The sequence below is a fragment of the Scyliorhinus canicula genome, chromosome 6 (assembly GCF_902713615.1).
Source record: "Scyliorhinus canicula chromosome 6, sScyCan1.1, whole genome shotgun sequence".
Taxonomy (NCBI): Eukaryota; Metazoa; Chordata; class Chondrichthyes; order Carcharhiniformes; family Scyliorhinidae; genus Scyliorhinus; species Scyliorhinus canicula.
Genome location: NC_052151.1, coordinates 96,179,769 through 96,207,648, shown reverse-complemented (window position 1 = coordinate 96,207,648; position 27,880 = coordinate 96,179,769). Strand labels below are relative to the sequence as shown.

Here is a 27,880-nt window from a genome sequence, read left to right as displayed (position 1 = left end):
CTGGCACCCTGTGGTGGCCAGAATCGGTAATGCCCGTGCCTGTTTCACGCCGTTGTGAAACGTGACGGCGTTCAGGATGGCGCCGACACTCTGCCACCATTTTGGAGAATCCCGCTGAATGTCTTCAACATAGCCTGCATCCCCGGACAGAAAATTTGACTTCCAGACTGATTTCAGTTGCGTTCACAGAGCTTTGAATTCTCCAAACTCTGCGCATTTGACTTGCGGACTAAAACCAGGGCCATAATCAGACAAAATGAGCACTGACACAAAAATGGGAGGTATTAGGAGAGTTGAGGCTGGATCCTTAAGGAGGGCTTTAATGGTGTTCAATGTGTCCAGTGTGTCTGAAAGCACAACTATAAATGGTTGGTGAAGCATAGGCTCACCCAATTTGTCAAGATACCTCAGGCATCTTCGGAACTGTGACATGGCACGAGTCGATAACTACAGAGAGGAAAGTAAATAACAAAACATTCAAGGAAGAGTTACCTGGTATCTTCTTTTTTTTGTTAAATGAATTCTTTAGGATGTCTATTCCACTGGAAATCTCTCCGAAGCGTTTTGTCTTAACTTCAGCAAACCATTCACCCGTCAACACCTTCAACGTGCTTGCATCAAAACTGGCTCTCTTCAGTTTCCTGCAGAAGTTCATCAAAAAAAAATTATTTTGTACTCTTGCACCTCATGATCTTATAGCACCAGAATAAAAACAGAAAATGCTGTGAATATTCAGCAGGTCAGGCATTCAGATCTATGACCTTTCATCAGGACTGGGCAGTTAGAAATGCAATCATTTTTAACGTGAAAGAGGGAACAGAAAGGAAAGGTCTGTGATAGGGTGGAGGGCTGGATTAAAAGGTTTCATAGTGCAATGTCAAAGGGCATAGTCAGGACAAGCAAACAAAAGGTATGAACGGCGGAGGTTGGCAGAATGTCTCCAGCAGGCTGCAAAATAATCAGTTGAAGGATTTGTGCTGTTTACATTACGTTCCATCAGAACACTGCAAGAAAGAAATGTCTGAGCAGAAGTGAGGTGCAGAATTATAATGACAGGTGACCAGAAGTTCATGGTCATATTTGGGCACTGAACATAGATGTTTTCTCACCCTAGTGCAGCACAGGCCATCGGGTGAGCAGCAAATACAGTATACTAAAGTGAACAAAGAACAATTAAATTGTTGTTTCATCAGAAAGTTTGTGTTGGGGCCTTGGACATGGAAGGGCAGAAATAAAGGGTCGGTGTTGCATTTCCTGCAATAGCAAAAAAATGTGCCAACGGAATGGAATGCAGTGTTGGGAGTGATTGAAGAGTGGACCAAGGTGCCATGAAGTTAATGGTCCCTTTGGAATACTGAAAAGGGAGGGGAAGATGTACCTGGTGGTGCAATCATGCTCAATGTAGACATGGCAGGTATGATCAGTTGAACATAGAGACCGGTGTGGTGAAAGGGGAGATCAAAGCAAACCCTATCATTCTTCTGAAAGGGAGGGGAAGTGATGGAAGCAGAATTACAGGAAAAAGAAGAGACATGGTTGAAGGCCCAAACAACCATGGTGGAGAAGAACCCTCATTGAGGGAAAAGGAAGACTTCAGAAGTGCTGGTATGAAACAGAGAAATGGGGAGAATCAAATAGAGCCCTCACAGAAAGTGAACTGTGATCAAGCTGAGCCAAGGTAACTGAGGCCGTGGAATTACAGTGTAAAATGTTTGATAATGTATCCTCCGAAATGGAGAGAGCGAAATCAAGGAATGGAAGTGAAGTGTCGGAGACAGGCAAGAAAATAGTGTAATTTGGAAGAAAGGGTTTTGGGATCTTACCATTCATACCTCCATACACGTCTTTTATTTCTTTACTTGTCCCTTTGCCACCCCTTTGGCCTGTGATATGAAACGTTTCATCATTTAGTGCCTACTGCCCTCAAGCCCGTCTATTTTATTCCTGTTCCCCTCTTTCCTCCATTTCGCTTGTACAAAATCTTTTGCATGTCTAACTTAGAACATAGAACAGTACAGCACAGAACAGGCCCTTCGGCCCTCGATGTTGTGCCGAGCAATGACCACCCCACTCAAACCTACGTATCCACCCTATACCCGTAACCCAACAAACCCCCCTTAACGTTACTTTTTAGGACACTACGGGCAATTTAGCATGGCCAATCCACCTAACCCGCATATCTTTGGACTGTGGGAGGAAACCGAAGCACCCGGAGGAAACCCACGCACACACGGGGAGGACGTGCAGACTCCGCACAGACAGTGACCCAGCCGGGAACCGAACCTGGGACCCTGGAGCTGTGAAACATTTACGCTAACCACCATGCTACCGTTCGGATGAAAGATCACATGAAATGGATGAAAGAACTATTGGGCTGGCTTTAATGCAGTCCATCACAGTGGGAAAGTCCGGCCCATGTCCTTGTGGTGGAGGCCCTGTGTTAGTAGTGGTGAAAAATAGGCACCTGATTCCGTGGGACCTCCCCATGATACTCCAGTTAGTGAGCGAGACTCTCATCACCCCATAAAACCCCAGCCATTAGCTCTGTTTTGCCATCCACACATGCTGCCTGACCTGTTTAGTATTTCCAGAATTTTCTGTTTCATTTGTGCTGAATAGCAAGATATCCTCCGGACATTTGCAGCAATTTAAGCGCAAGCAGGTAAGAACTCCTGTAAATAGCTAAAAGGACCACCTCCGATCTCTGCCACCCCCATGATTTATGAGTGGGTAATGAAGTAGCAATGGCAGCACTGAATGTGGGGCCGGATTCTCCATTCTGCCTACCCAGTTATCCGCACGGAGCATCCCGCCGGCAGCGGGATTCTCCGTTCCCGCAGCCAGCAAATAGGGTTCCCCATTGTGGGTCACCCCAAGAAACTTGCGGGCGGAGGATCCCGCTGACGGAGAATCCGGGGGTGGCGTTTGGATGCGAACAATATTGTAAGTATTTATTGGAGTATTTACCAGGCCCCTGAATTTAGATATGATAAAAATAAAGAGTTTAAACATTTTCCCTCATTCAGACGGTGAGAGTTTGAAGTGATTTCGGCTGGCACTGGGAAATTAAAAGTGCAGCAATATTTCAGCAGGTCCCAGGTATAGTGTTTATAACAGAGCGTGAGAGCTTTCTCAAAATACATTTGAGTTCAAAATAAATAGATATAGGATCGCAAGTAACAGCTTCCAGCTGGAACCATGATTGATCCAATTAAATTTTTGCTCACTTTCCCGGCACTCGACCTTGCAGGTTGAAGATTCTGCTTTTAATAAAGAGTGAGAATTTGTGATTTAAAAAAGTGGGCTTCCTTTTTTGCTCATCTTCTCCTCAAGCTGGGTTGAAAGCATGACCTCTCAGAGGGAAGAAATAAAATGACTGAAGCACACTGAACAGCATTGCAGTTACTATCTCGGCCTGTCGAAAAGGCATGAAATGGGGATAGCCCCAATAAACAATCATCATTTACTGGATTGAAAATGTGTCCAGCTAGCATAGCAGTGTGAAAGGAATTTACACTGAATGTAGCAGCAGACTACGAAAATTGTTTCTCCCATGGGAGTTACATTTTTTGGATTTTCTTGGGATAAGTCAAATTTTAGTTTTTAAACAGGATTAATTTTTAAATAGCTTAAGTAGGGTGCTCTTTCTAAGGGCCGGTACAGACTCGATGGGCCGAATGGCCTCCTTCTGCATTACAAATTCTATAAATGGGATTAATGTAACGTATCATGCAATTTATATTTCAATGGTTCACACCTCACACCTGAACTCTGAATGAGATACCAGGATGTGTTGGCATATTTGCAACCACAAGCCAGTACGTTATCTCTGGGAAGAGGAAGTTCAGAGGGGAGTGTATGGTGCTAGACAAGCCACATCACTTCAAGCGCCTTCAATCACAAACTTACTTCAATGATTTGTGAGGAACAGTTGTCAAGGTCCCTTTAAATATATTTTAATAAACACGAGTTTAAGCAACATAATTTGGTGTGAATCTCCCCTCTTGTTTAAATAAGCCTGTGGCGAGGCAGAATATTAATGACTAACAATCAAAAATTCTCATAAAGATCATTGTTAAATGTCTCCAAATACCATTTGAATAGCACATCTTTCATTCTTGATTGGTATTTAACGAGCAGTCGATTTAATAACCATTCCCATGTATATTGCAGAAACCTGCCCCAGGTTTTCAAATGGAATTTTTCAAATTGCGATTAGACATTGTTTTGCTCTGCAAGCTACAGCAAAGTATGACCATTTGCATAAGTTAATCCATCCACTGCCACTCCATTGTCTGACAGATTTTCAAAAACAAGGAATCAAAAATATAACATTTTTTTTTTATTTTGTAATTAATTCTTGAACTAGAGGGCAAATTAGGTTTATCTATCATTATCGTTCCAACGCAGTTCCATAAAGTAAAACTCATTTAAATTAAAAGGAAACCAACCTCCAGGTTTTTAAACTCATAAACTATAAATTATTTTCAATAGACACTCAAATATTGCACATTAGGAGGGAGAAGAAACCCAAAAATCTTTTTTGGAAACATACTTGAGACTAATTAGCAGAGAATCAACGATCCTATTACGTTGTGACTTATCGTTCTGTCATGAGTTTTCTCCTGCTGGCTGTCAGACACTTCACAACAACCTTACAGCAACATCACACCACTGAAGTAAGTACTGCAAATAAAACCACTTGTTTGAAAAGTTTTGCAAGCAAAAACTACAACTCAGCGTAACCAGGGCTGCCAAATCACACAGGTGTAGGTGAGAAGCATAAGAACCTGGGTGGGATTCTCTGTCCAGCGACGTTGGAATTGGGAAACGTGATTGAGTGGAGAATCGCCCGATGGGATGCCATGCTCCGGTCCCCTGATAGCGGCGTAAATGCATCATTCCATGCCATAGGCCAGCTTGGCCATGCAAATTGTACAGTCTTTTCTTTTTTTTAAATAAATATAGAGTTCCCAATTAATTTTTTCCACATAAGGGGTAGTTTTAGTGTGGCCAATCCACCTAACCTGCACAGCAGGGGCTGGTTTAGCACTGGGCTAAATTGCTGGCTTTGAAAGCAGACCAAGGCAGGCCAGCAGCATGGTTCAATTCCCGTACCAGCCTCCCCGAACAGGCACTGGAATGTGGCGACTAGGGGCTTTTCACAGTAACTTCATTGAAGCCTACTTGTGACAAAAAGCGATTTTCATTTCACTTCATTTTCATTTCATTCACCTTTGTGTTGTGTGGGTGAAACCCACGCAGACACAGGGAGAATGTGCAAACTCCACACGGCCAGTGACCCAGAGCCGGGATCGAACCTGGGACCTCAGCGCTGTGAGGCAGCAGGGCTAACCCTCTGCACCACCATGCTTCCCTGCAAATTGTACAGTCAACCCCATTGCCATATTATTAACAGTCCTGACCTGACAATTTTGCCCCCCCCCCCCGCGATGCTCCGCCTCTGCCATGAGGAATTAATGAAGGTGAGGTTCACTTGTGCTATTTAAAATTGGAAAACAGGCACTGTGACTGCTGAGGGAGAGTGATGGGTACGAAAACTGTCCAACGTCACTATAGTATGCTGGCTGGGGTGCTTCTGCCAGTGCGGGGAGAATAGCAGGGGGCAGCCAGCAAGTGGGCCGTGAGGTCGGGGTGAACGGGCATGGACCACCATTTGACTGCCCACTGTGAACGTAGTGCCATGGGCCGTATGAATGCCTTACCAATACAACCCCCTAGGTATCCTCTGGCCCCAGCTGATCTATAAACGGGATGGGCGTGCTCCAGCGCAACCAGTGTCATCTTCTTGGCTGGGGTGAGCGTGTGTGGGGAGTAGAGTGTCTCTATGCAGCTCCTGCTTGTCAGGGGCTCCAATGCCGATCCCGACCCCAGCAAATCACACACCAGCGTTAGTTCGAATTGCACTAGTACCACATGTCACATGTGTTAGCTCATTAGGATGTCCTGAATCACTTCGGGACCTCGGCCGCTTTAAAACTCACCTGATTCAGTCCCAGCGACAGCACTTAGTTTCTGAATTGGAGAATCCACCCCCCCCTGTATGTATCTAGCTTCCTTTAATGAACACAGGATGCCCCAAAGTGCTTTAGAGTTAAGTAAGTTCTTTAGAAATGGAGTCACTGCTATTATGTGAAGGCCTTTGTTGTGATCAATTATGTAGGCTCCTAGTGCAGCCCACCTAATGACAGAGTTGGAGAATTAGACATTCTGGTGTTTATTTAAATGTAGGCTGTACATCATAAATGGGAGGTACACTTCAGTTTGTTATGGGAACGGCGTTTTCAGAACCCCAAAATGTATCATGGAGTTCAACCAACCTCTCCCTTTAATGTATTGTTGCTTTTGAAGCACACGGCTTGGTCTCCAGGTGTGGTATTACAGTTATGGACACAGGGGTTTTTAAACACAAAACAATGTTTATTCCATGAATTCAACTTAACCTTTTTAAATAAACATTGGATCCCTTAACACCCCTTACTTCAAAGATAACCCTGAAAATAGTACAACACTAAATAATCCCTCAAAATGTTCCTTCAAACCTCCAAAAGACTTAACACCTTTAAACAGAAGCACGTCAGGTTAAAGACATTACTATTATGAGTTTAAATCACCCAAATGATTCAGAGATAGTCTTTCATGACAGAGATCACCGGAGATCCAGCTTACTGCAAACACAGACACACCCAAGCTCTTTTCCACAAAATTGGCTTTTCCTTTCAAACAGCTCACAGCAAACAAGCCAGGCACTTTTCAGCTGCTCTCTCAAAATTGAAACCAAAAAATGGCAAAATGGCTGAACTAAAAAACCCAGCTTCACCCACACTCTGACATCACTTCAGTAATATGAGCTGCTGCATTTCTTGAAGGTACATTGCTTAAACATCCATTTCTTAAAAGTACTCTCACATGACAAGTTACAGACAATATGCATTCAATTCAACTTGCAGAATTGGCAGGAAAAGGAGAAGTTTAAAGTGACTCTTTTGTTTTCTGATGCTATATTTGAGACGTGGTCATCAGACTCCTTGACTTAAAATCATATTTTAGTCGCACGGAAGCAGGCAGGCCTGTCAAGAGAGTTTGACGACCTTTTGGAAGAGGAGGGGGAAGAAAAGTACAAGTAAACTAGTGAGCAAATATATTCACTACCTTTGGGCGCTCCAGGCAAGCTTTCTCGATGGCAGGATGGGCGAGGCATCAAAATTGCCAGATATCGGCAGGACGGGAAGATCCCGCTGGCGGCCAATAGCGGGCTGCATCACCCACCGGAAAACATGCAACGGGGATACAGGGCAGAAAATCCCACCCATGGGCGCGATTCTCCGCCCCCCATGCCGGATGGGAGAATAGCGGGAGAGCCTCCCGACACTTTTCACGCCCTCCCGCTATTCTCCCCCCCCCGCCACGCCCGACCCATGCCATGAATCGCCGCTCGCCGTTTTTTACGGCGAGCGGCGATTCTCCGAGGCCGATGGGCCGAGCGGCCGGGCCTTCACGCCCGTTTCAACACGGCAGCAAACATACCTGCTCGTTGCCGTCGTGACACGGGCGCCAGATGCCCGTTTGGGGCATCTGGGGGCCTGATTGGCACAGCAGTACCATGGCTCGCGATCAGTGGGCACCGATCGCGGGCCGTGCGTCCGTAACGGACGCACTCTTTTCCCTCCGTCGTCCGGCAAGATCAAGCCGCCACGTCTTGCGGGGCGGCTGAGGGAAAAGATGCCAACTGCGCATGTGCGGGTTGGCGTTGTCCAACCTGCGCACGCGCGGCTGACATCATCGGCTGCGTCAGCCGGCGTGACGCTTGACGTGGGGCCTTGACGCATGGGGCCGCGCTCCTAGCCCCGCCCAGGGGGGAGAATCACGGCCTGTCCCACGGCAGCCTTTACGATTCTCCGCATTTGCGGAGAATCTCGCCCGGTGTTCAATAATTCCTGAGCAGGAGGTATAATCAATCGAACTCAGCTGTAGTGGTACGAAGTAAACTGCCATTCCCATTCGAAGAATAGCATCTTGAATAAGGTAACAGTGCTGCCAATAACCATATCATCATGAGGCACTGTCTTCAGGAACAAAGAGAGAAGGAATAGGAAAACTGGTGAAAAAAAAGGAATTTTATTTATTCAATGGGCTGGGTGGCACGGTGATGCCGTGGTTAGCACTGCTGCCTCACGGTGCCAAGGACCCAGGTTCAATCCTGGTCTCGGGCCATGTCCGTGTGGAACTTGCACATTCTCTCCGTGTCTGTGCAGGTCTCTCCCCAGCCCCCACAACACAAAGATGTGCAAGGTGTGTGGATTGGCCACGATAAATTGCCCCTTAACTGGAAATAAAATAAATTGGGTGCTTGCAACGGACTGAATTTTAAAAGTCAACAGCAGGCGGGAAACAGGTGGTGGACCTGTAAATTAGGGTATCTGGCCATTCGTTGCATATCAGCCACTAGCCCATCCCGGCATGATTTTGTAGACAGCAGGGGAGGTGTCACGTGTCCAATTGAGTCCTTTTATGGGCAATTAATGCCTAATGAAGGGCCTCATCCCACCACTTCCCTAATTTATAGGATAATGGCAGAGGTCTGCACCCAATATGCAGCCCGGCAGGTTTCACATTGAAAGAGAAAGGGTGTTTCCTTCCTGCTCCCCTGTGCCATTCAGACACCACAGGCGGCATTCACGCGACGCCACTCCAATGCAGGACCGCCGATTCTCTGGTGACCGGAGAATCACCGTCATTGGCGCCTGCGCAGTTGGCGCGGCAACGGTTGGGAGGCTGCCCGCCGATTCCCCGTGCACGATGGGCCGAGTGGCCGCCGAGATAGGCCGAGTCCCGCCAGCGCCGTTCTCGTGTGGTCCTACCCAGCGGGCCTCGCCGTTCATCCTGCGGAGCGGCAGCCTCGTGGGGGGGGGCACCCACATGGCCTGGCCCGCATTCGGGGCCTACCGATCGGCGGGCCAGCTTCTACTGGTGGGGGCCTATGTTTCTCCACGCCGGGCCCCTGTAGCTCTCCACCCTGTTGCATCGGGGCCAGCGCGGAGAAGGCAACTAGCGTGCATTCGCGAGTTCGCGTCGGTCGTAACGGCATGCGCAAATGCGCGCCGGCCGTAGCGTATCGGCAGCTGGAACTTTGCGGGTCGCTCCAGTGCCGTGCTGGTCCCCTGTGAGGCGCAGGATCGCTGATCCTGCGGATCTGTTGACGCCGTCGTAAAACGTGACGGCGTTTACGACGGTGTCAACACTTAGCCTCAGGATCAGAGAACCCTGCCCCACACCTCCCCATCCTTTAATGGTTAATGGGGGTTGTTGGGTTACGGGTATAGGGTGGATACGTGGGGTTGAGTAGGGTGATCATTGCTCGGCACAACATCGAGGGTCGAAGGGCCTGTTCTGTGCTGTACTGTTCTATGTTCTAATATCCCCTGTTTCTGTGTCCAGCCCCCAATTTCCCACACACCTTGCAGAGATCTGCCAGCCTGGCCCCAGCAGACTTACTCCAGTTTGGTTCCTCTTCCTCCTGGGCTCAGGGCCTCCTGTAATACTGGCAATGGCCGCCGATCTTGGTGTGACGCAGTGCTGCTGGCCTCTGATTGGCTGGTATCTCTGTTTGGTGGGACTTTCACCTGGAGACAGATGGCAGTCCCACCTGATACTAATTAAAGGGCCATCACCCAGAAAATTAAAGCAGGGGCAGCTGGTCGAGTGGCGGTGGGCTCGCCTTCGAAATTGGGAGTGTGGGAAATCTGCCCTAACCCAGCCCCATGAAATAAACATATACATGCTAGAATCATAGAATCCATACAGGAGGTCATTCAGCCTGTCGAGTCTGGACCGACCCACTGAAAGAGCATCCTACCCAGGTGTGGTGATATGATTTGCATACCTGTCTGCCATTGGGGCAGAACACCGGCTTACCATTGGCCCTGGTCGGTCATGTGCCTCTTGACCGATTGGTCGAGAGGCTGAGTTAACCGCGCCTCCTTGCCGAGGTATAAATAGTCAAACGTCCGGCGGTCGTCCATTTTATTGTAGACGACCGCAGGGCTAAGTTCTAGTTTATTAAAGCCTAACTTTTGTAAAGCAACTCGTCTCTCGTACAATTGATGGCACATCACCAGGTCCACTCCCCCAGCCACCCCACCCTATCCCCGTAACCTAACCTGCACATCCCTGGACACAAAGGTACAATTTAGCATGACCAATCCACCTAACCTGCACATCTTTTCTACAAATTGCAACATAGAAAAGCAATAGGCTGCAGGACTTTAAGCAGTTTGTATTGCCTAAAATGGATTTGAATATTTGATCATCAAGTTGAGCATCTGTTACAGCTTTTAATGTTCTATTCCTTTTTTACATGTCTCATTAAAGCAGATCGCAATCCCCACAGGGTAAATGCAACCTATTTAATCATTTCATCCATTTCGGAATGAATTTTAATCAACTTTCAAAATCTTTCATTTCTTTAGCAATTTGAATTATTTCTAACGGTAATGCAGCATTAAAAGTTCAATTGCAACGTGATAGAAGGTTAATATATTGTTATAGATTTGGGAGAGATTTTTCTTGAAAAGTTGAGTCTGGGTTTTTGGATCACAGGTGGCCAAAGATGATGTAGGATTGCATACAATATACAGCACAGAAAACAGCCAGTATTTAAGCTCCACTTGAGCCTCCCATTTTCCCCCTCTAAATATGTCATCTGGCTTCTGCTAAAATGCATCTAGAGTCACTCCTTGTGGTGGTGAGTTCCACGTTCTCACCACTATGCGGGTCTAGGGGTTTCTCCTGAATTTACGATTGAATCTCACGGTGAACATCTTCTTTGATGGTTTCTAGTTCTGCTCTTCCCCCAAACAAAAGCATTCCCTCTGTATCTACTCGACTTTAAACCTTTCATACTCTTATAAACCTCTATTAGGTAATCTCTCGGCCTGGTTTTCTCAAGAGGTCAGTAAGAATAGATCGCAGGCCTCATCTCTGTATTTAATGTGGGCGGTCAGCATTTGTTACATCTTGACAGGCAACTTACCCAACAAGAAAAATCCAGTTCAGGCTGTCCACGTCATCGGCAGTGCTCTGCAGGTACATGGAAGGTGGGAATGGGGAGTGGCTGTTGCAGGTATGTGTGGCGGGGGGCGGGGGGGTGGGGGGGGGGGGGTGGGCAGCAATCTGCAAGGTGTGAATTTTGTGGAGAAATGTTCTGGTTCTCTAAAATTTGAATTTAAAAAAATATCTAGCTTGCTTTAATTGGCAGCTTCAGGTTATGCTGAAGCGTGCAGGGACTGCCCTGCTCATTGGCATCCAAAGTAGAGGAATCCTTTAGAACACTAACTGATATTCACAAGCGGCCCAACAGATGCTTTAGGCTGCTGCCCAGGATAAAAAATTTTGCAATAGTGCCAGTGCAGATTGAATGCAGACCATCCAACTGCTAATTTGCTCTGCTGTGTGCCACCATATATCCATAACACATACCAATTTCTATCCCACTAAGCTATTAGCACAGTGTTGTAAGGGTCAGATACCATTCAGTTGGTCTTAATGAGGAGTGAAGTTTCTGTTCTTCTTTCTCCCTTTCTGCTTCTAATTCTGCCATGGAGTGGAGATTTCCCTCTGTGTCTTCACTTCAGATGCATTAGATCAGAATGTTCCAACTTTTGAATTCCTGCACTAGCTTCTATGATGTTCTGGGCATTTTCAAGAACTGCCACTATGTTGTATGGTGTTGGACACCATTCGGTAGATCTTCATGAAATCGGCGTAGTCTTAAGTTGGTTAACTGTATTTATTAACTACAGGAACTACATACACATAATCACAGTTCAAGGTTCAAACCAGGAGCTGTCTCCATGCTTGCTCGTGCACGTGGCTCTGTCCAACACTACATATAGGCGGCAGTGTACTCAGCCCCACATTAACCCTATGTGTAACAGACCTTTATACTACAAAAACTGAAGTCAGTTGTTTGCACGTCACATTATTTGATTGCATTTGACAACTTTTGAGAAATGGAAGAAATTGCAATAGTACTGAGATTTATAGAACTTGTGGAAGGCATCTGAGTGAGAGGGGATAAAAAGTCCTCCTTTCTTCAATTTTCTGTGAATCTTGTGCCTGCTCAGGCCTAACACTCGAGTGGATGACAGCAAAGGCACATAAATAGAGCCAATTTGTAGAAGTAACCCTAAGTGTAAGGCAATTTGAAGGGGTAAACATTTCCTTTATTTGCAAATTTCCAACAATCAATTAATTATTTCCCTGTCCACCTCCTCCACAGTATTGAAGAAGAATGAAAAAATACAAGGCAAGAAGAGGCACAGATCTGGCAGCAGCTGTAGAGAGAGAAACAGAAAAGACATACAGACTCAAAACATTAGACGCAATCTACTGGCCGCATTGTGCCCGAAAAATGCTGGATCGCGCTCTTATCATAGAATCCCTACAGTGCAGAAAGAGGCCATAGGGCCCATCAAGTCTGCACCGACCCTTTGAAAGAGCACCCTACCTAGGCCCACGCCCCCACCTTATCCCCATAACCCAGTAACCCCATCTAACCTTTTTGGACACTAAGAGCAATTTATCATGGCCAATCCACCTAACCTGCACATCTTTGGATGGTGGGAGGAAACTGGAGAATCCGGAGGCAACCCAAGCAGACATGCGGAGAACGTGAAAACTCCACACAGTCACCCAAGGCTGAAATTGAATCCGGGTCCTTGGCGCTGTGAGGCAGTCGTGCTAACCACTGTGGCACCTAGATCGCCGCGCCTCCCAAGATATAACATGATCTCATGCGATGTCGCTATCTGAATCCCACCCATTGTGGGCAGGATCCCTATTTTGAAAATCTGAATTTCACAGTGGGACAGCTAATCTCACTCTAATATGCCATTCTATGAGCTATCCGGGGGCATTGGGCCCTAACCCCTTCATCTTGGAGACATTGGGTAAGCGGTATTTAGTGCTATCTTTTAATTTGGGAAACGGGAGCCAGCCAGAACGGCACTTGTGGAGTCTCCCAGGGGATCGGAGGCCCCTAGGTGCTTGACCTCTGGGCAGGTTCACTCCCCGGCACTAATGGTGCCACCTGGGTACCTTGGCAACACCAGCCTGATACCCTGGCTGTGCCACCTGAGTACCAACCTGGCACTACCAAGGTGTTCAGCTAGCACTTCCAACTGGCAGGAGCGATGCTGTGGTGTCAGGCTGGTGGTGCCAAGCTGGCATTTTGCCCTTTATAGATAAGTTGTGCTTGGTGGGGTGGGTGGGGGAGGGGTGGGGGTTAAAAATGGCATCCCAATCTCCTTGTGCATCGAAGAGTTCTGGTGATCGGAGCTCCTCAGTGCAGCAAACGGACGAGGTGCGTCCTTGGTGGGGTGTTCCCTGCTGAGGCCCCGAATAGAACCAGAGTCCCGGTACATAGCGCGGTGTTTCTGGGTGCTGCGAGGGCTGGGAATGCCCGGCTAAACACACTCGTTACGGGATTCTATTCCCATTCGGTTTGATTGCGCCCATTAACTCGGTTTCTCTCTGCACTGACGCTGCCAGGGCTGCTGAGGTTTTCCAGCATTTTGTGCTTTTATTTTGGATTTCCAGCATCTGCAGTGTTTTGCTTTCAGATAAGAGGAGGAGCAGGTTTTCAGAGATGGAATTGAATTCCTTCCTTCGCTCAAATCGCACAAAGTGTTTCTGAATCTAGTCCTCAACAACCATCAAGGAAAGGAAACTAAGGTCAAATTAAAAGATTGCCAAATGTCATTCCATTAAAACAAAAACCTCTAGAAAAGCTTGAGAAGAACAATGACAGAGAAACATTGAGGCGGAAATCTTAACCCAGAAAATTTCCCTACTTGGCTCGGGGTGCTGAAGTTGGTAAACTCTGTCTAAGGAGGTGGGTTGGCACTTCAAATGTTATAATGAGCCTTATTTTGATTCACAATTTTGTGTTCAACCACAGACGGCCATGTTAGCCAAGTCTTGGGAAAGTTGGCAGCTAAGCCTGGCCGAGGACTGTTAGGTGCATAAGGTAAGTACCGGCCCACTTACTTGCTGGATGCAGCATTCTTACTTTGGCAAATATTGGAACCACACCCGCTGCTCGTGATCCTTCCCATCTCACCTGACCTTCCCGAGGAGACCTCCAACTCAATCTCCAGGCGTCTGTCCCCTCCCCCATCTAGGCATCCAATTCATCCCAGAACTCTAGATTGACTCCCCACCCATTATCTTGGAATCCTGGGTTTGATTTTCCCCTCGAGGCCCCAGAATTAAACGCTTGGGACCCTAAGATTAGCAAACCCCAGGGCAGCATGGTGGCCTAGTGGTTAGCACAGCTGCCTCACGGCGCCGAGGTCCCAGGTTCGATCCCGGTTCTGGGTCACTGTCCGTGTGGAGTTTGCGCATTCTCCCCGTGTCTGCGTGGGTTTCGCCCCCACAACCCAAAAATGTGCAGAGTGGTTGGATTGGCCACACTAAACTGCTCCTTAATTGGAAAAAATAATTGGGTAATCTAAATTTATAGAAAAAAAGATTAGCAAACCCCCACATTCCTCTCCAGGGCCTCAACCAGTTTGGCCATCTGGTCTCCTCTGACTGAAACCCAAGCCTCAATCAGGCTTCTGTGTTAAAACTCCATAATAGATACATAGATACATAGAACAGTACAGCACAGAACAGGCCCTTCGGCCCTCAATGTTGTGCCGAGCCATGATCACCCTACTCAAACCCACGTATCCATCCTATACCCGTAACCCAACAACCCCCCCCTTAACCTTACTTTTATTAGGACACTACGGGCAATTTAGCATGGCCAATCCACCTAACCCGCACATCTTTGGACTGTGGGAGGAAACCGGAGCACCCGGAGGAAACCCACGCACACAGGGGGAGGACGTGCAGACTCCACACAGACAGTGACCCAGCCGGGAATCGAACCTGGGACCCTGGAGCTGTGAAGCATTTATGCTAACCACCATGCTACCCTGCTGCCCCATAATCTCCAGGAAAAGCCCAATTTCCAGGTTCCCTGCACAGTACGGGCTCGTCACACCATTCACCTCACACCCATTCCCACCACAGCTCCTGGCAGATAAGCTCAATTAAATTCCAGCCCACTGATTCTAAATTTACCAACATAATATGAGTTTAAAACATTATTTGGAGCACAATTGTAGGTGGTCAAGATTAGAAAGGAGGGTGTATTTAAAAACACTGATACAAGATCCTTGAACTACATTTTGGCTAAGTTAAAGAGGATGAAATGCATCAGGTTAAATAGGGCTAAATATTTAGGACGACTTCTCAAAGTGCTCTTGAAACAATGCGCGATTCTCCGCTCCCCACGCCGGGTGGGAGAAACGCGGGAGCCAGCACGGCACTAGAGCGGTTCATGCCAGTCCAGCTGCTGATCCCGTCACGAACTGGGCGCCGCGGGTTCCGCGCATGCACAGTGGTGTGGGCGGCAACACGCGCATGCGCAGTGGCTTCCTTCAATGCGCCGGGCCCGAAGCAACGTGGCGCAGGAGTACAGGGACCGGTGCGTAGGAAAGGAGGCCCCGAAGGAGGCGCCGATCGGTGGGCCTCGCTCGTGGGCCAGGCCACATCGGAGGTCCCCCCCCCCCCCGGGGTCGCCCCGCCCCCCCCCCCCCCCCTCCCTCCACCACAGGCTGCCCCCCCCCGACCCTTCCACACTGAGTTCCCGCCGGCAGAGAGCAGGTCTGGACAGCACCGGCGGGACTCAGCGTTATCACGACCACCACATCCCGGGCCGAGAATCGGTGGTAGGCCGCGTAGAGCAGCCTCTGACCGCCGCCGTGCCAACCGGCGTTGGGGCGGCGTGGCGTGATTGCGCCGGTCGCATGGATTCTCCGGGCTCAGAGAATCCTGCCCCCCCTGTTTCCCTGAGGACCAGCAGCAGGGTGAGCAATGCCACCTGGGAGGGAGTGGCAGTGGCCGCAATGTGGGAAGCATGACAGAGAGGACCATTGGCCAATGTTTGAAGAAGGCCAACGACATCCGATGAACTGCAAGGGTAAGTTACCACCTCTCTCCTGGCGCCAGGACTGGCAATGCCAGATGACTCAGAGGCCTCCTGAGCTCAGTCCAGCTGCCCTTCTGTCCCATGGAGTCCCCCAGAGTCCTATGGGAACCATCAGAGGGGAGAAAGTACTGGAGGCCGAATCCGCCCCTCCTGACACCAGCGCATCTCAAGGGCAGCGGACAGAATGCATTGGCATGGCAACGCCGGTGATATCGGTAAGTCAGGGGCCCCCTGGCTCCTGGCCCTCCAGAGGATGTCCGGCAAGTACATCAAAGGCCACAGGGTGCGGAAAGCAGCAGGCCGCCTCCACCTCTGATGTGCATCCTGGGGACACACCTAGACATAGCAGTAGACCACAAAATATCAAGAAAAATGGGGAGCACTGAGTGGGCACTGTGGGATTCACTATCAGTAGCTAGGTGGAATGGAAATCTGTCATAGTAAAACATTTACTGTTAAAACATGTCACACCTCATTGCTCATACATATGAAGCTTCTGTCACGATAATCTTCACAGCAGGCCAGCCCGCACCCCCACCCCATGTTGCTTTCAGCTCCGCCAGCCCCACATCCTGCCCACGCAGGAACAGTGGTCCAAGATCAGAAGCCCCTGATGCAGATTCAGTTCAGAGGATGGGTGCGAGCACCAGAGCTTTCCTTACAGCACGTTATCATCACTCTCCTGCCATGCATAGTGACTCTCAGACAGTGGCCACACAGGTCCATCACGAGGGCCTCCATGGTCATCCTCGCGTGTTGGAGTCTCACCGCAGCCAATACTCCTTTCTCCGGCTCCTCCTCTGGCTCGCCCTCCAGCCCCTCCTGATCTCCTCCTCAGACGAGGCCCCATGTTCATCCACCTCCTCCTCTAGTATGTTACCCCGCTGTGCAAGATTGTAGAGTTTACAGCAAACCACCACAAAATGGGAGACCCTTTGGGGAGGGGGAGGGGGGTACACTGCAGGGCACCACCGGACCGGTCATCACATTGGAACCGGATTTCAGCAGCCCGATGACAGCGTAGGAGGCAACATGGGCTTCATTATATCAGGTCTCCACCTCGGTCTCTGGTCTCCACACCGGTGTCATCAGACATGACCTCAGCAGGTATCCCTTGTCCCCATGAGCCAACCAGTCATCCTGGGCTGGTCCTTGAAGACACTGGGAATCTCTGAGTACCCCAGGAGGTAGCTGTTATTCCCCTCACAGTGTAGTGAGTACACACATGCATGATTCTGAGGTAATGGTCACATACGATCTGAACATTCAGGGAGTGGAACCCCTTCCTGATAATATAAAGCAACCCCTGATGGGTGACATGTGTGCCATCAATCGTCCCCTGAACGTGGAACAGCCCAGCGATGGCGGCATATCCTGCAGCCCAGGCATTTTGATGAGCCTGGTCCAGGTCAAAGTTGTTATAGTCTGATGCCAAGGCATACAGCACATCCATCATTACCTGGATGCATCTATGGGCAGTAGATTGGGATATGCCACACAGGTCCCTGCTCGAGCCCCGAAATGACCCAGTGACATTCGGCGCTGTGGTGACATTCGCGGCAGTGGGAGTGGGTGCCATGTCCACGAGGATGTAGCATATGGGCGGCACGGTAGTACAGTGTTTAAGCTAATTCCCCCACCCTATCCCCATAACCTCACCTGACCTGACTGTGGAAGGAAACCGGAGCACCTGGAGGAAACCCACGCAGACATGATGGACAATTTGTTGCCATCTGAACAATTAGTAGCAAGCTCCTCCCAATCATTAATGTCAATGCTGCTGCATTTCAAGGAGAGCTTCGGAGTGACTTTGAAGCATTTTCTTCGTCCGCCCCTGGAACATTGGCCATTTGAGAGCTGAGAGAGCAGGACTTGGCAGTGGAGATAGTTTTCAGTCATCCAGACAGAGTGTGCAGTCCATCAAAGTTGACATTGTAGGTGCTTTATCCGAATGCTGTGACCCCCTTCAGCACAGAAAGTGGTCAAGTAAGAATGTGGGATAGCCCCCATACTATTTACAATCACGTTCACGAAGATCAACTGCCCTCTGGTGTCATTGTTAAATACTGTCTGGATAGAAACCTCTTCCTCCTTGTTTGTTTGTCTCATGTGCCACAACTATTAGATGCACATAATCTACAGTTTCATTATTATATAGAGACCAGTCACTTTTCCATTATGAAAACAATGTGGTTACATCAAATAACCTTCCAGTGTACAGAATTACAATTGCAATTCATCCCAAAATACAGTAAATCATAGGAACCTTGTCGAAAGGGAAAACACAAAATGAGTGCATAAACAATCAGAAAGCAAACAAGAAGGAATTCATTTCAATGACAAAAGAAAAGTAATTGTATTTAGTCAACCCTACTTCCAGGAGCTGTTACCCTTTCTTAATTGAACATGCTGTAAATTTATAAGGGGTAAGTGATACTCTTTTGTTCTTAGAATTTGATAAACCATTTGACAAGACTCCACATCAAAAATTAACTAGAGTGTCTAATTTACTGGTAATGATCCTAAACAATAATTAACTTAAGTTAACAAAAAAAAACCTTGCATTTATCTAGCACATTTAAAAAAATCCCAAGGCACTTCACAAGCATAATCAGGCAAAAACTGGCTTCCAGCCAAATAAGATGAATAAAATCTGGGTCAAATAGGTAGGTAACAAGCAGGGTCTTAAAAAAAGAGAGAAATCGGAGAGAGCCAGCATGAATTTGTGAAGGGTAGGGCAAGCCTGATGAATCTGATTGTTTTGAAGAAGTGACTCACGTAGAAGACAGGGGAATGAATATGGACTTCCTGAAGATATTTGATAAACTTCCTCTGAAGAAACTGTTAGCTAAAGTCAAACCCATGGAATTGAAGGTAGACTATAGACCTGGAATAGACAGTAGAAACCTCAAAACCCTGGAGAAATACCTTGGAGAAGCTGCCTCTGCAAGATCCTGCAAATCTATTGACAGGTGAAGCACACCAGCATCTGTGCTTCAGCCAGAACCAACATCCCGAGCATCAAAGCACTGACCACGCACAACTGAGCAGCCCACATCATCTACATGCCTGATACGAAACTCCCGAAACAGGTGCTTTACTCAGTATTTCAACACTTGCTCATGCAGCCCTCAGTACCCATATGAAGATAAAATAAAACTAAGTTCTAAAAATCAAATGCAGATCTAAGAGTGACAACCGCACAGTCCTTGTGGAGACGAGTCCCATCTTTTCATTGAGGATACTCTCCATCGTGATGTATGGCACTACCATCGTGCTTAGTGAGATAGATTCAGAACATATCTAGCAACTCAAGACCGGGTATCCATGAGGTGTTGTGGGCCATCAGCAGCAGCAGAATTGTACGCAGCCGTTCGATCCTGGCTCTGGGTCACTGTCCATGTGGAGTTTGCACATTCTCCCCGTATTTGCGTGGGTTTTGCCCCCACGACCCAAAGATGTTTGAAACAAACCTGTTGGACTTTAACCTGGTGTTGTAAGACTTCTTACTGTGCTCACTCCAGTCCAACGCCGGCATCTCCACATCAGGTCAACCTAAAGATGTGCAGGGTAGGTGGATTGGCCACGCTAAATTGCCCCTTAATTGGAAAAAATGAATTGGGTACTCTAAATTTAAAAAAATAATAATTGTATGCAGCAACAATCTGTAACCCCATGATCTAGAATATCTACCATCACCATCAAGCCAGGCATGCCAGGAGCAGCATCTGGCATACCAAACAATTTTGTGTCAACCTGTTGAAGCTATAACACAGGACTACTTGCATGCTAAACAACATAAACAGCAAGTGATAGACAGAGCTAACCGATCCCACAACCAACAGGTCAGATCTAAGCTCTGCAGTCCTGCCGCATTCACTTGTGAATGATGGTAGACAATTAAACAACTCACTGGAGGAGGAAGCTCCACAAATATCTCTATCCTCAATTCTGGAGGAACCCAGCACATCAGTGCTAAAGAGAAGGCTGAAGCATTTGCAATAATCTTCAGCCAGAAGTGCCGAGTGGATGATCCATCTCATCCTTCACCAAATATCCCCAGCATTCCAGATGCCAGTCTTCAGCCAATTCGATTAATCCCATTGTTACGATTCCCTGGGCAAGTGTGCGGTCAATTCCAGCCCCACTCGTCCCACAGTCACAAATGAATTAACTAATAATTCTTATAAAAATACACAAAGTTTTTGGCCCTTGGTTGTCAATAATTACACTCACCATGTTTGTAGGTTTAAACACAATTACTGTTTATTTATAACACAAACAATAACGAACTATGCAGCAAAAACAACTGGTTAACTATTAATGAATTCCTAACCTCCCATTTTAACTTGCCCCCTCCCATCCTCTACACACACAACAGACAAACATAAAGGGGTAAAAAGGGCTAAAAATCATAAATTAATGAAAAAAAGAGTTTGGCAGGTTGGCCAGCTGCGAGGTAGAAAAGGCAGTGGGAGAAGATCACAATGGCAGACTTTTGGGGATATTATAAATTGAATTTCTTTCTCAAGCTGAAAAAGAATAATGAACAGACCCTTGTAATTTTAAATGGTTGGCAGGCAAAAAAAATTCCATTTGATGAGAAGCAGTGCAGTCAAATTCAGAAATATTTGAATCTTTTAAGTAACTGAAGGAGGCATAAAATTCCTTTGAGATGTAAACCTAACAAAAAGCCAGCATGTTTAAAACAGGAAGTTGTTAATTTTCTAAAATTAACACGGTGTTATGGCCAGGAGATGGCAGATATGATTAAATGTGCATACAAATTGTTGTTCGATAGTACAGAATTGGAGAATTGCTGAAAAAAAGAGACATGCTGTTGACGTTTTCATCTTACACTCATCAGGCCAGGTACAAGCATGCCAAATTTCACAGGGAACAACAATTTATGCTGCACAAGAAATGGGTGATGACTGGTTGGCAAGTTGGCTCAAATTCTTTGAGGCTTTGCCATGGAAAAATGCACCAGGGTGCTATTGTCCTTTACGATTTTTAAAAAATTCAATAAGGGTCTTATTAAATGCCTGGTCATTTTCCTTTTTTTTTTCTTTTTTTAAAATAAATTTAGAGTACACAATTATTTTTTCCAATTAAGAGGCAATTTAGCGTGGCCAATTCACCTAACCTGCACATCTTTGGGTTGTGGGGGCGAAACCCACGCAGACACGGGGAGAATGTGCAAACTCCACACAGTGACCCAGGGTCGGGATTCGAACCCGGGTCCTCAGCGCCGTAGGCAGCAATGCTAACCACTGTGCCACCGTGCTGCCCCTTTTTCCTTTGTTGAGGCGGGACCCACCATGGAGATTTGGCAGCAGCCCAGCCAAAATCTATTGACTTCCTGCAGGACTGGACGATCCTCGCAGTGGGCAAAATTGACTCTGTCCTGGTGAGTCCAAGGCGAAAAGCTTCAATGGCATTCCTCTTTTTTCAGTGATACTTGCTGTGAATAAGTTCAAAATAATTAATTAGGTTGGGAGCATGAACCAAACAAGTCTGTTATGTGTTGAATAGAACTGTCACAGGATTCCATATATTTCAGTCTATGAAGATAGAAACATAATCGCATTGCAAACCAAATTTTATTATCTTCAGTCTTTACCACAAACTCCATTTCTTAGTTACCGACTCCATCCTTCTCCCTGACAGCATTCTGACGCTAAACCAGACCTTGGATGTCATATTTGGCGGCGAAACAAATTTGCACCTACATATACGCTTCATCACTAAGACCACCGATTTCCATATCCATAACATTGCCAAATGTAATCTCTGTTGCAGTTCATCTGCTGCCGGAACCCTCATTCAGAGCTTTGTTACCTCTGTACTTTACAATGAGAATCAGAGAATCATACAGTACAGAAGAGGCCCTTAGGCCCATCAAGCTTGCACCGGCAAAGAAAGTGACGCAAATCTATACTAATTCCACTTCCCTGCATTTGGTCCATAGCCTTGAATGTTATGACATTTCAAGTGCTCATCCAAGTACTTTTTAAAGACTGTGAAGTTTCCTGCCTTAAATACCACCGCCCCGCCGCCGTGGCCCCCACCCTGCCCCAGGCAGTGTATTCCAGATTCCCATCACCATCTGGGTGAAAGAAATTTTCCTCATATCCCCTTGAAACCTCCTGCCCTTTAATTTAAAATTGTGCCCAACTTGTTATTGGCCCTTCAACTAAGGGGAACAGCTGTTTTTTATCCTCAAGATTCTCAAGCTTATTCAGCCTTCCTTCATGGCTAAAATGGTCCATCCCAGACAATATCCTGGTGAATCTTCTCTGCATCGTCTCTAGTGCAATCACATCCTTCCTATGGTGCGGTGACCAGAACTGAACACAGTACTCCAGCTGTGCCCTAGCCAAACTTGTGTACAGCTCCAACATAACCTCCCTGCTCTTATAAACTATGTTATGACTCATAAAGGCAAGTGCCCGTGTGCCTTGACTACCCCATTAGCCTGTTCGCCCCTTCTGGGATCTATGGACAAACACCCTGAGTTCCCTCTGTTCCATTTATTGAGTACTCCTTTGTCATGTTACTCCTTCCAAAGTGCATCACCTCACATTTTTCAGGGTTTAATTCTATCTGCCTCTGATCTGCCCATCTGACCAATCCGTCTATATCCTCCAGTAACCCAACACCTTCTTTCTTCACCGCCAACCACCCAGCCAATTTTCATGTCATCTTCAAACTTATCATCCACCCACATTTTCTTTTATATAATTTATATATATCATGACCAAAAAGGGACCCAGCACTGATCCTTGTGGTACGCCACTGGACTCTGACCTCCAGTCACCGAAATAGCCTTCTACCTCTATCCTCTGTCTCCTGCCATTAAGCCAGCCGATATTGGACCATATTTGCCATGTTACCCTGGGTCCCATGTGCTTTTACCTTTTTTATCAGTCTCGCTTGTGGGCCTTGTCAAAGGCATTCCTAAAATCCATATTAACGACATAAACAGCACTACCCTCATCTACACGCCTGTCACCACCTCAAAAAATTCAAACAGATTTGTGAGGCGTGACCTCCCTCAGACAAAGCCATGCTGACTATTCCTGATAAAACCTTGCCTCTCCAAGTGAAGATTGATTCGGTCCTTCAGAATATTTCTCCAATAGTTTCCCAGTTGGTCAGAGACTCGCTGCTCTGTAATTTCCTGCCTTAACTCTTGACACCTTCTTGAAAAGTGAAGCCACATGAGCCGTCCTCTAGTCCTCTGGCACCTCCCCTGTGGCCACTTCTGTCTGGTTTCGCACATTCTAGCTATCATAAACTTAAGGTCATCCAAAGTTCTGCTGCCTGCATGGTTACTCACATCAAAAACATTTCACCCATCATCCTGCACTTGCTGAATTACATGGACTTACATTCAAGCAATGCCTCAATTTTAAAATCCTCATTTTTCTTTTTTTTAAATCTTATCGTGGCATCACCCCTTCCCATCCATAATAGAGGCTGGTTTGGCACAGTGGGCTAAACAGCTGGCTTGTAATGCAGGACAATGCCAGCAGCGTGGGTTCAATTCCCGTACCAGCCTCTCCGAACCGACAGTGGAATGTGGTGACTAGGGGCTTTCCACAGTAACTTCACTGAAGCCTATTTGTGATGATAAGTGATTATTATTAGTCTTCTCCCCCCCAAAGCCCTCCAAGATCATTTAATTCTGGTCTCTTCCGCATCCTCGATTTAAATTGGTTGCTCCACTATTGGTGGTTGCATCTTCAGCTGCCTAGGCTCTATCTCTACCTCTTTTCTTTTTTGAAACTTTCCTTAAAAAGGACTTATTTGACCGAGATTTTGATCAACTGACCTAATCGTGCCTTACGTGGTTCGTTGTCAAATTTCCCTTTGGTTATTATTTTTAAAATACATTTAGAGTACCCAATTCATTTTTTCCAATTAAGGGGCAATTTAGCATGGCCAATCGACCTACCTTGCACATCTTTGGGTTGTGGGGGCGAAACCTATGCAAACACTGGGAGAATGTGCAAACTCCACACGAACAGTGACCCAGAGACGAGATCCAACCTGGGACCGCAGCGCCGTGAGGCTGCAGTGCTACCCACTGTGCCACCATGCTGCCCCGCTTTGGTTATTATGGTAAAGGTCTGTATAGAAACAATTTGTTGCTTTTAACGATTGCAATATTAGAATTAATTATGCATGCACCTTTTCAAAAATAAATTTAGAGTCCCCAATTATTTTTTTTTCCCAATTAAGGAGCAATTTAGCATGGCCAATACACCTATCCTGCAGATCTTTGGGTTGTGGGGGGTGAGACCCACGCAGACACGGGAAGAATGTGCAAACTCCACATGGACAGTGACCCAGGGCCGGGATTAAACCCGGGTCCTTGGTGCCGTGAGATAACAATGCTAACCACTGCACCACCGTGCTGCCCCAATTATGCATGGACAATGCTTGTAAATGATGAATTTTCACAATATAAATTCCATTTTTGAATTATTTACAAGGAAAGATGGAAAGCCTGGAATTATAGATTTTTCAGTACAGCCTCCTGGAGAACTGACAATTTTACTGAATCGTGCTGGCAATTGATTATACTATAAAATACATGTAACTGATTGCTAACTACAGGCATTGTCACAAAATTACTGAACTAGATCATAATGATCAAGTTATTCTTGATGTACATTGTAGCCCAGGTGCTAAGTATACGAGTTTCTGCCTTCTCAGTGTGATGGCTATCCACTGTGCACCCCTGATATGCATGCACCCATCATTGACACAGAAAACAGAGATCGCCCTCGGACACCAGAAACTCTGCTGGGTAATTCCAGCTGGCACATCTTGACTAATCATAGATTTATGGGGCTTTAATTTATAAACTTCTAATCCACATTCAGAGAATCATTTGTTTTATATTTTTAAAAACTTCAGAACAATGAAAGTCATTTTGGGGTGGGATTATTTGAATGACCATGGGCGGGATTCTCTAATCCCGCGGCAGAGCGTCCACGCCGTTAAACGGCGTCACGTTTTACGACGGCGTGAACGGGCCGACCCGACGACTAATTCTGGCCCCTACAGGGGGCCAGCATGGCACTGGAGCGGTTCGCGCCGCTGCACGAACTGGGCGCCGCGGGATCCGCACATGCGCAGTGGCTTCCTTCAACTCGCCGGCCCCGACGCAACATGGCGCAGGACTACAGGGGCCGGCACATAGGAACGGAGGCTCCGAGCCAGAGAAGCCGGCCTGCCAAATGGTGGGCCCCGATCGCGGGCCAGGCCACATCGGAGGCTCCGCTGGGGTCGGAACCCCTGTCCACCCCTCCCACCCCCCACAGGCCGCCCCCCCCCACCGACCCTTCCACACCGAGGTCCCGCTGGCTGAGAGCAGGTGTGGACGGCGCTGGCAGGACTCGCCCTTTTCACGACGGCCGCTCGACCCATCCCGTACAGCGGCCCCCGACCGGCACCGCGCAACCAGAGCAGAGCGGAGAATCGTGTGCCGGCGTCGGGGCGACGTGGCACTATTCGCGCCAGTCGTGGGGATTCTCCAGCCTGGCTCCAGGCTGAGAGAATCCCGCCCCATGTTTTTAAAACTCACAGACTGGTCCAGACAGATAAAGTTATGAGGCTTTTTATTGCAATTGTATATTTAATTTTATACTTGCAGCATTAGTGGAAAAACTCAAATGGTCAACTAATACAAATTGAGGCTATCCGGCTCAAGATCATGTCCTACACCCGAGGCATTCATGAGTTATTTTCTTCCTTCAGTCCCCCTGCACTTGTAATGCAAATTGAATATTTGGTGAATTACAATCAATGACTAGCTGTTCAGATATCCTAGTTAACTTCTGCTTTATTCACTCTATATTCTTGCTGTGAAGAGGGGGATCTAAGGATGGGCAACAATTGCTGGCCCAGCCCGCGACGCCTACATCCCGGAAAATGATTTTTTAAAAAAGAACACTTTCAACAAGCTAATGCAGATTCCAATATGAAAGGATTTGGTGCACAACCAGTTTTAAATGTAAAATAAATAATACAACTCATATCCTCATTAGTGCAATGATTCTCTTTCTTGCTTAGAAATTTAATGTGTGAATAAATGGGCCAGGAATGTTATGTGAAGAATAAAAGCAATGGAATTCTCCACTGATGAAACCTCCAGGAGGTCCCCCGATATTGCAGCAGAGATATTAGCAGGCATAGTCAGCAGCCATCACATTCACACATAGAAAGCAAGGAGGTTAAAGTACTGAATACCTTCATTGTTTTTTTAAAATATTTTTTTACTCTCCTCCTTTTTCACATTTTCTCCCAAAATTACACCCATCAACAATAAACAATAATCAGTAACAAATATGTCAATCTCCACATCAATAACAATGATCCCATCCTCCCACCAAACTCCAAACATTAGCCCGCATGTTCACATAAACAAATGACAAAAAGGAATCAGGAATCACCCATAGTCACCGTTAACACACACAGCCCCCCCCCAACCCTACCACCCAACCCCCCCCCCCGCCCCCCCAACCCTCCAACCCACCTCCCCCAACTAATGTCCGATGTTATCCAGTTCTTGAAAGTGCATAATGAATAATGCCCATGAATTGTAGAACCCCTCCATCCTTCCCCTCAGTTCAAACTTAACCTTCTCAAGAGTCAAGAATTCCAACAGGTCCGCCCGCTACGCCAGGGCACAGGGTGGAGAGGTTGCTCTCCAACCCATCAGCAGGGGCAGCAGGGTAACATGGTGGTTAGCATAAATGCTTCACAGCTTCAGGGTCCCAGGTTCGATTCCCGGCTGGGTCACTGTCTGTGTGGAGTCTGCACGTCCTCCCCCTGTGTGCGTGGGTTTCCTCCGGGTGCTCCGGTTTCCTCCCACAGTCCAAAGATGTTCGGGTTAGGTGGATTGGCCATGCTAAATTGCCCGTAGTGTCCTAATAAAAGTAAGGTTAGGGGGGGTTGTTGGGTTATGGGTATAGGGTGGATACGTGGGTTTGAGTAGGGTGATCATGGCTCGGCACAACATTGAGGGCCGAAGGGCCTGTTCTGTGCTGTACTGTTCTATGTTCTATGTAATCCACCTTCGGGCGGTCAACGAGGCAAAGGCTACAACATCTGCCTCCGTACCCGTTTCCAACCCTGGTTGGTCCAACACCCCGAATATGGCCACCCGGGGGCCCAGGTCCAGTTTCACGTGCACCACTTTCGAAATTACCCTAAAAACCTTCCAGCAATCTTCTAGCTTTGGACAGGACCAAAACATATGAACGTGATTAGCGGGGCCACTCCCGCAACGTTCACACACATCTTCTATTCCCTCAAAGAATCGGGTCATCCTCGCCCGCTTGAGGTGTGCTCTGTATAACACCTTCAGCTGTATCAGCCACAACCTCGTGCACGAGGTGGAGGCATTCACTCTCCGGGGCACCTCACACCAGAACCCCTCCTCCATATCCTCTCCCAACTCTTCCTCCCACTCTTCCAGTGGTGCCTTCTCCTCTTCCAAAATAGCTCCGTAAACCGCTGACACTACCCCCCTCTCCAGTCCCCCTGTCGTCAGCACCTCCTTCCGCAATATGGAGGCTGGCTCCACTGGGAAACTCTGTATCTCCTTTCTGGCAAAATCTCTAACCTGCATGTATCTAAACATTTCCTCCTGCTCCAGCCCAAACTTCGCTTCCAGCTCCTTCAGTCCTGCAAATTGACCCTGAAGAAACAAATCTTTTCGTGTCTTAATCCCCTTCTCCTCCCATTTCCGAAAATTTCCATCCCACCTCTCTGGCTCAAATCTGTGGTTCCCCCGAATCG

The 27,880-nt window shown here is 47.3% G+C and overlaps 1 protein-coding gene across 3 annotated transcripts in view; it reads right to left on the bottom strand.

Moving 5' to 3' along the window:
- The window catches only part of LOC119967323 (synaptotagmin-like protein 2), a 572,979-nt gene that overhangs the window by 161,577 nt on the left and 383,522 nt on the right, over window positions 1-27,880 (bottom strand). For all 3 annotated transcript variants that reach the window (XM_038799699.1, XM_038799698.1, XM_038799700.1), the window contains one exon: window positions 493-641. In XM_038799699.1, coding sequence (XP_038655627.1) covers window positions 493-641 — 149 coding nt within the window. The remainder of the gene's footprint in view (window positions 1-492; window positions 642-27,880) is intronic.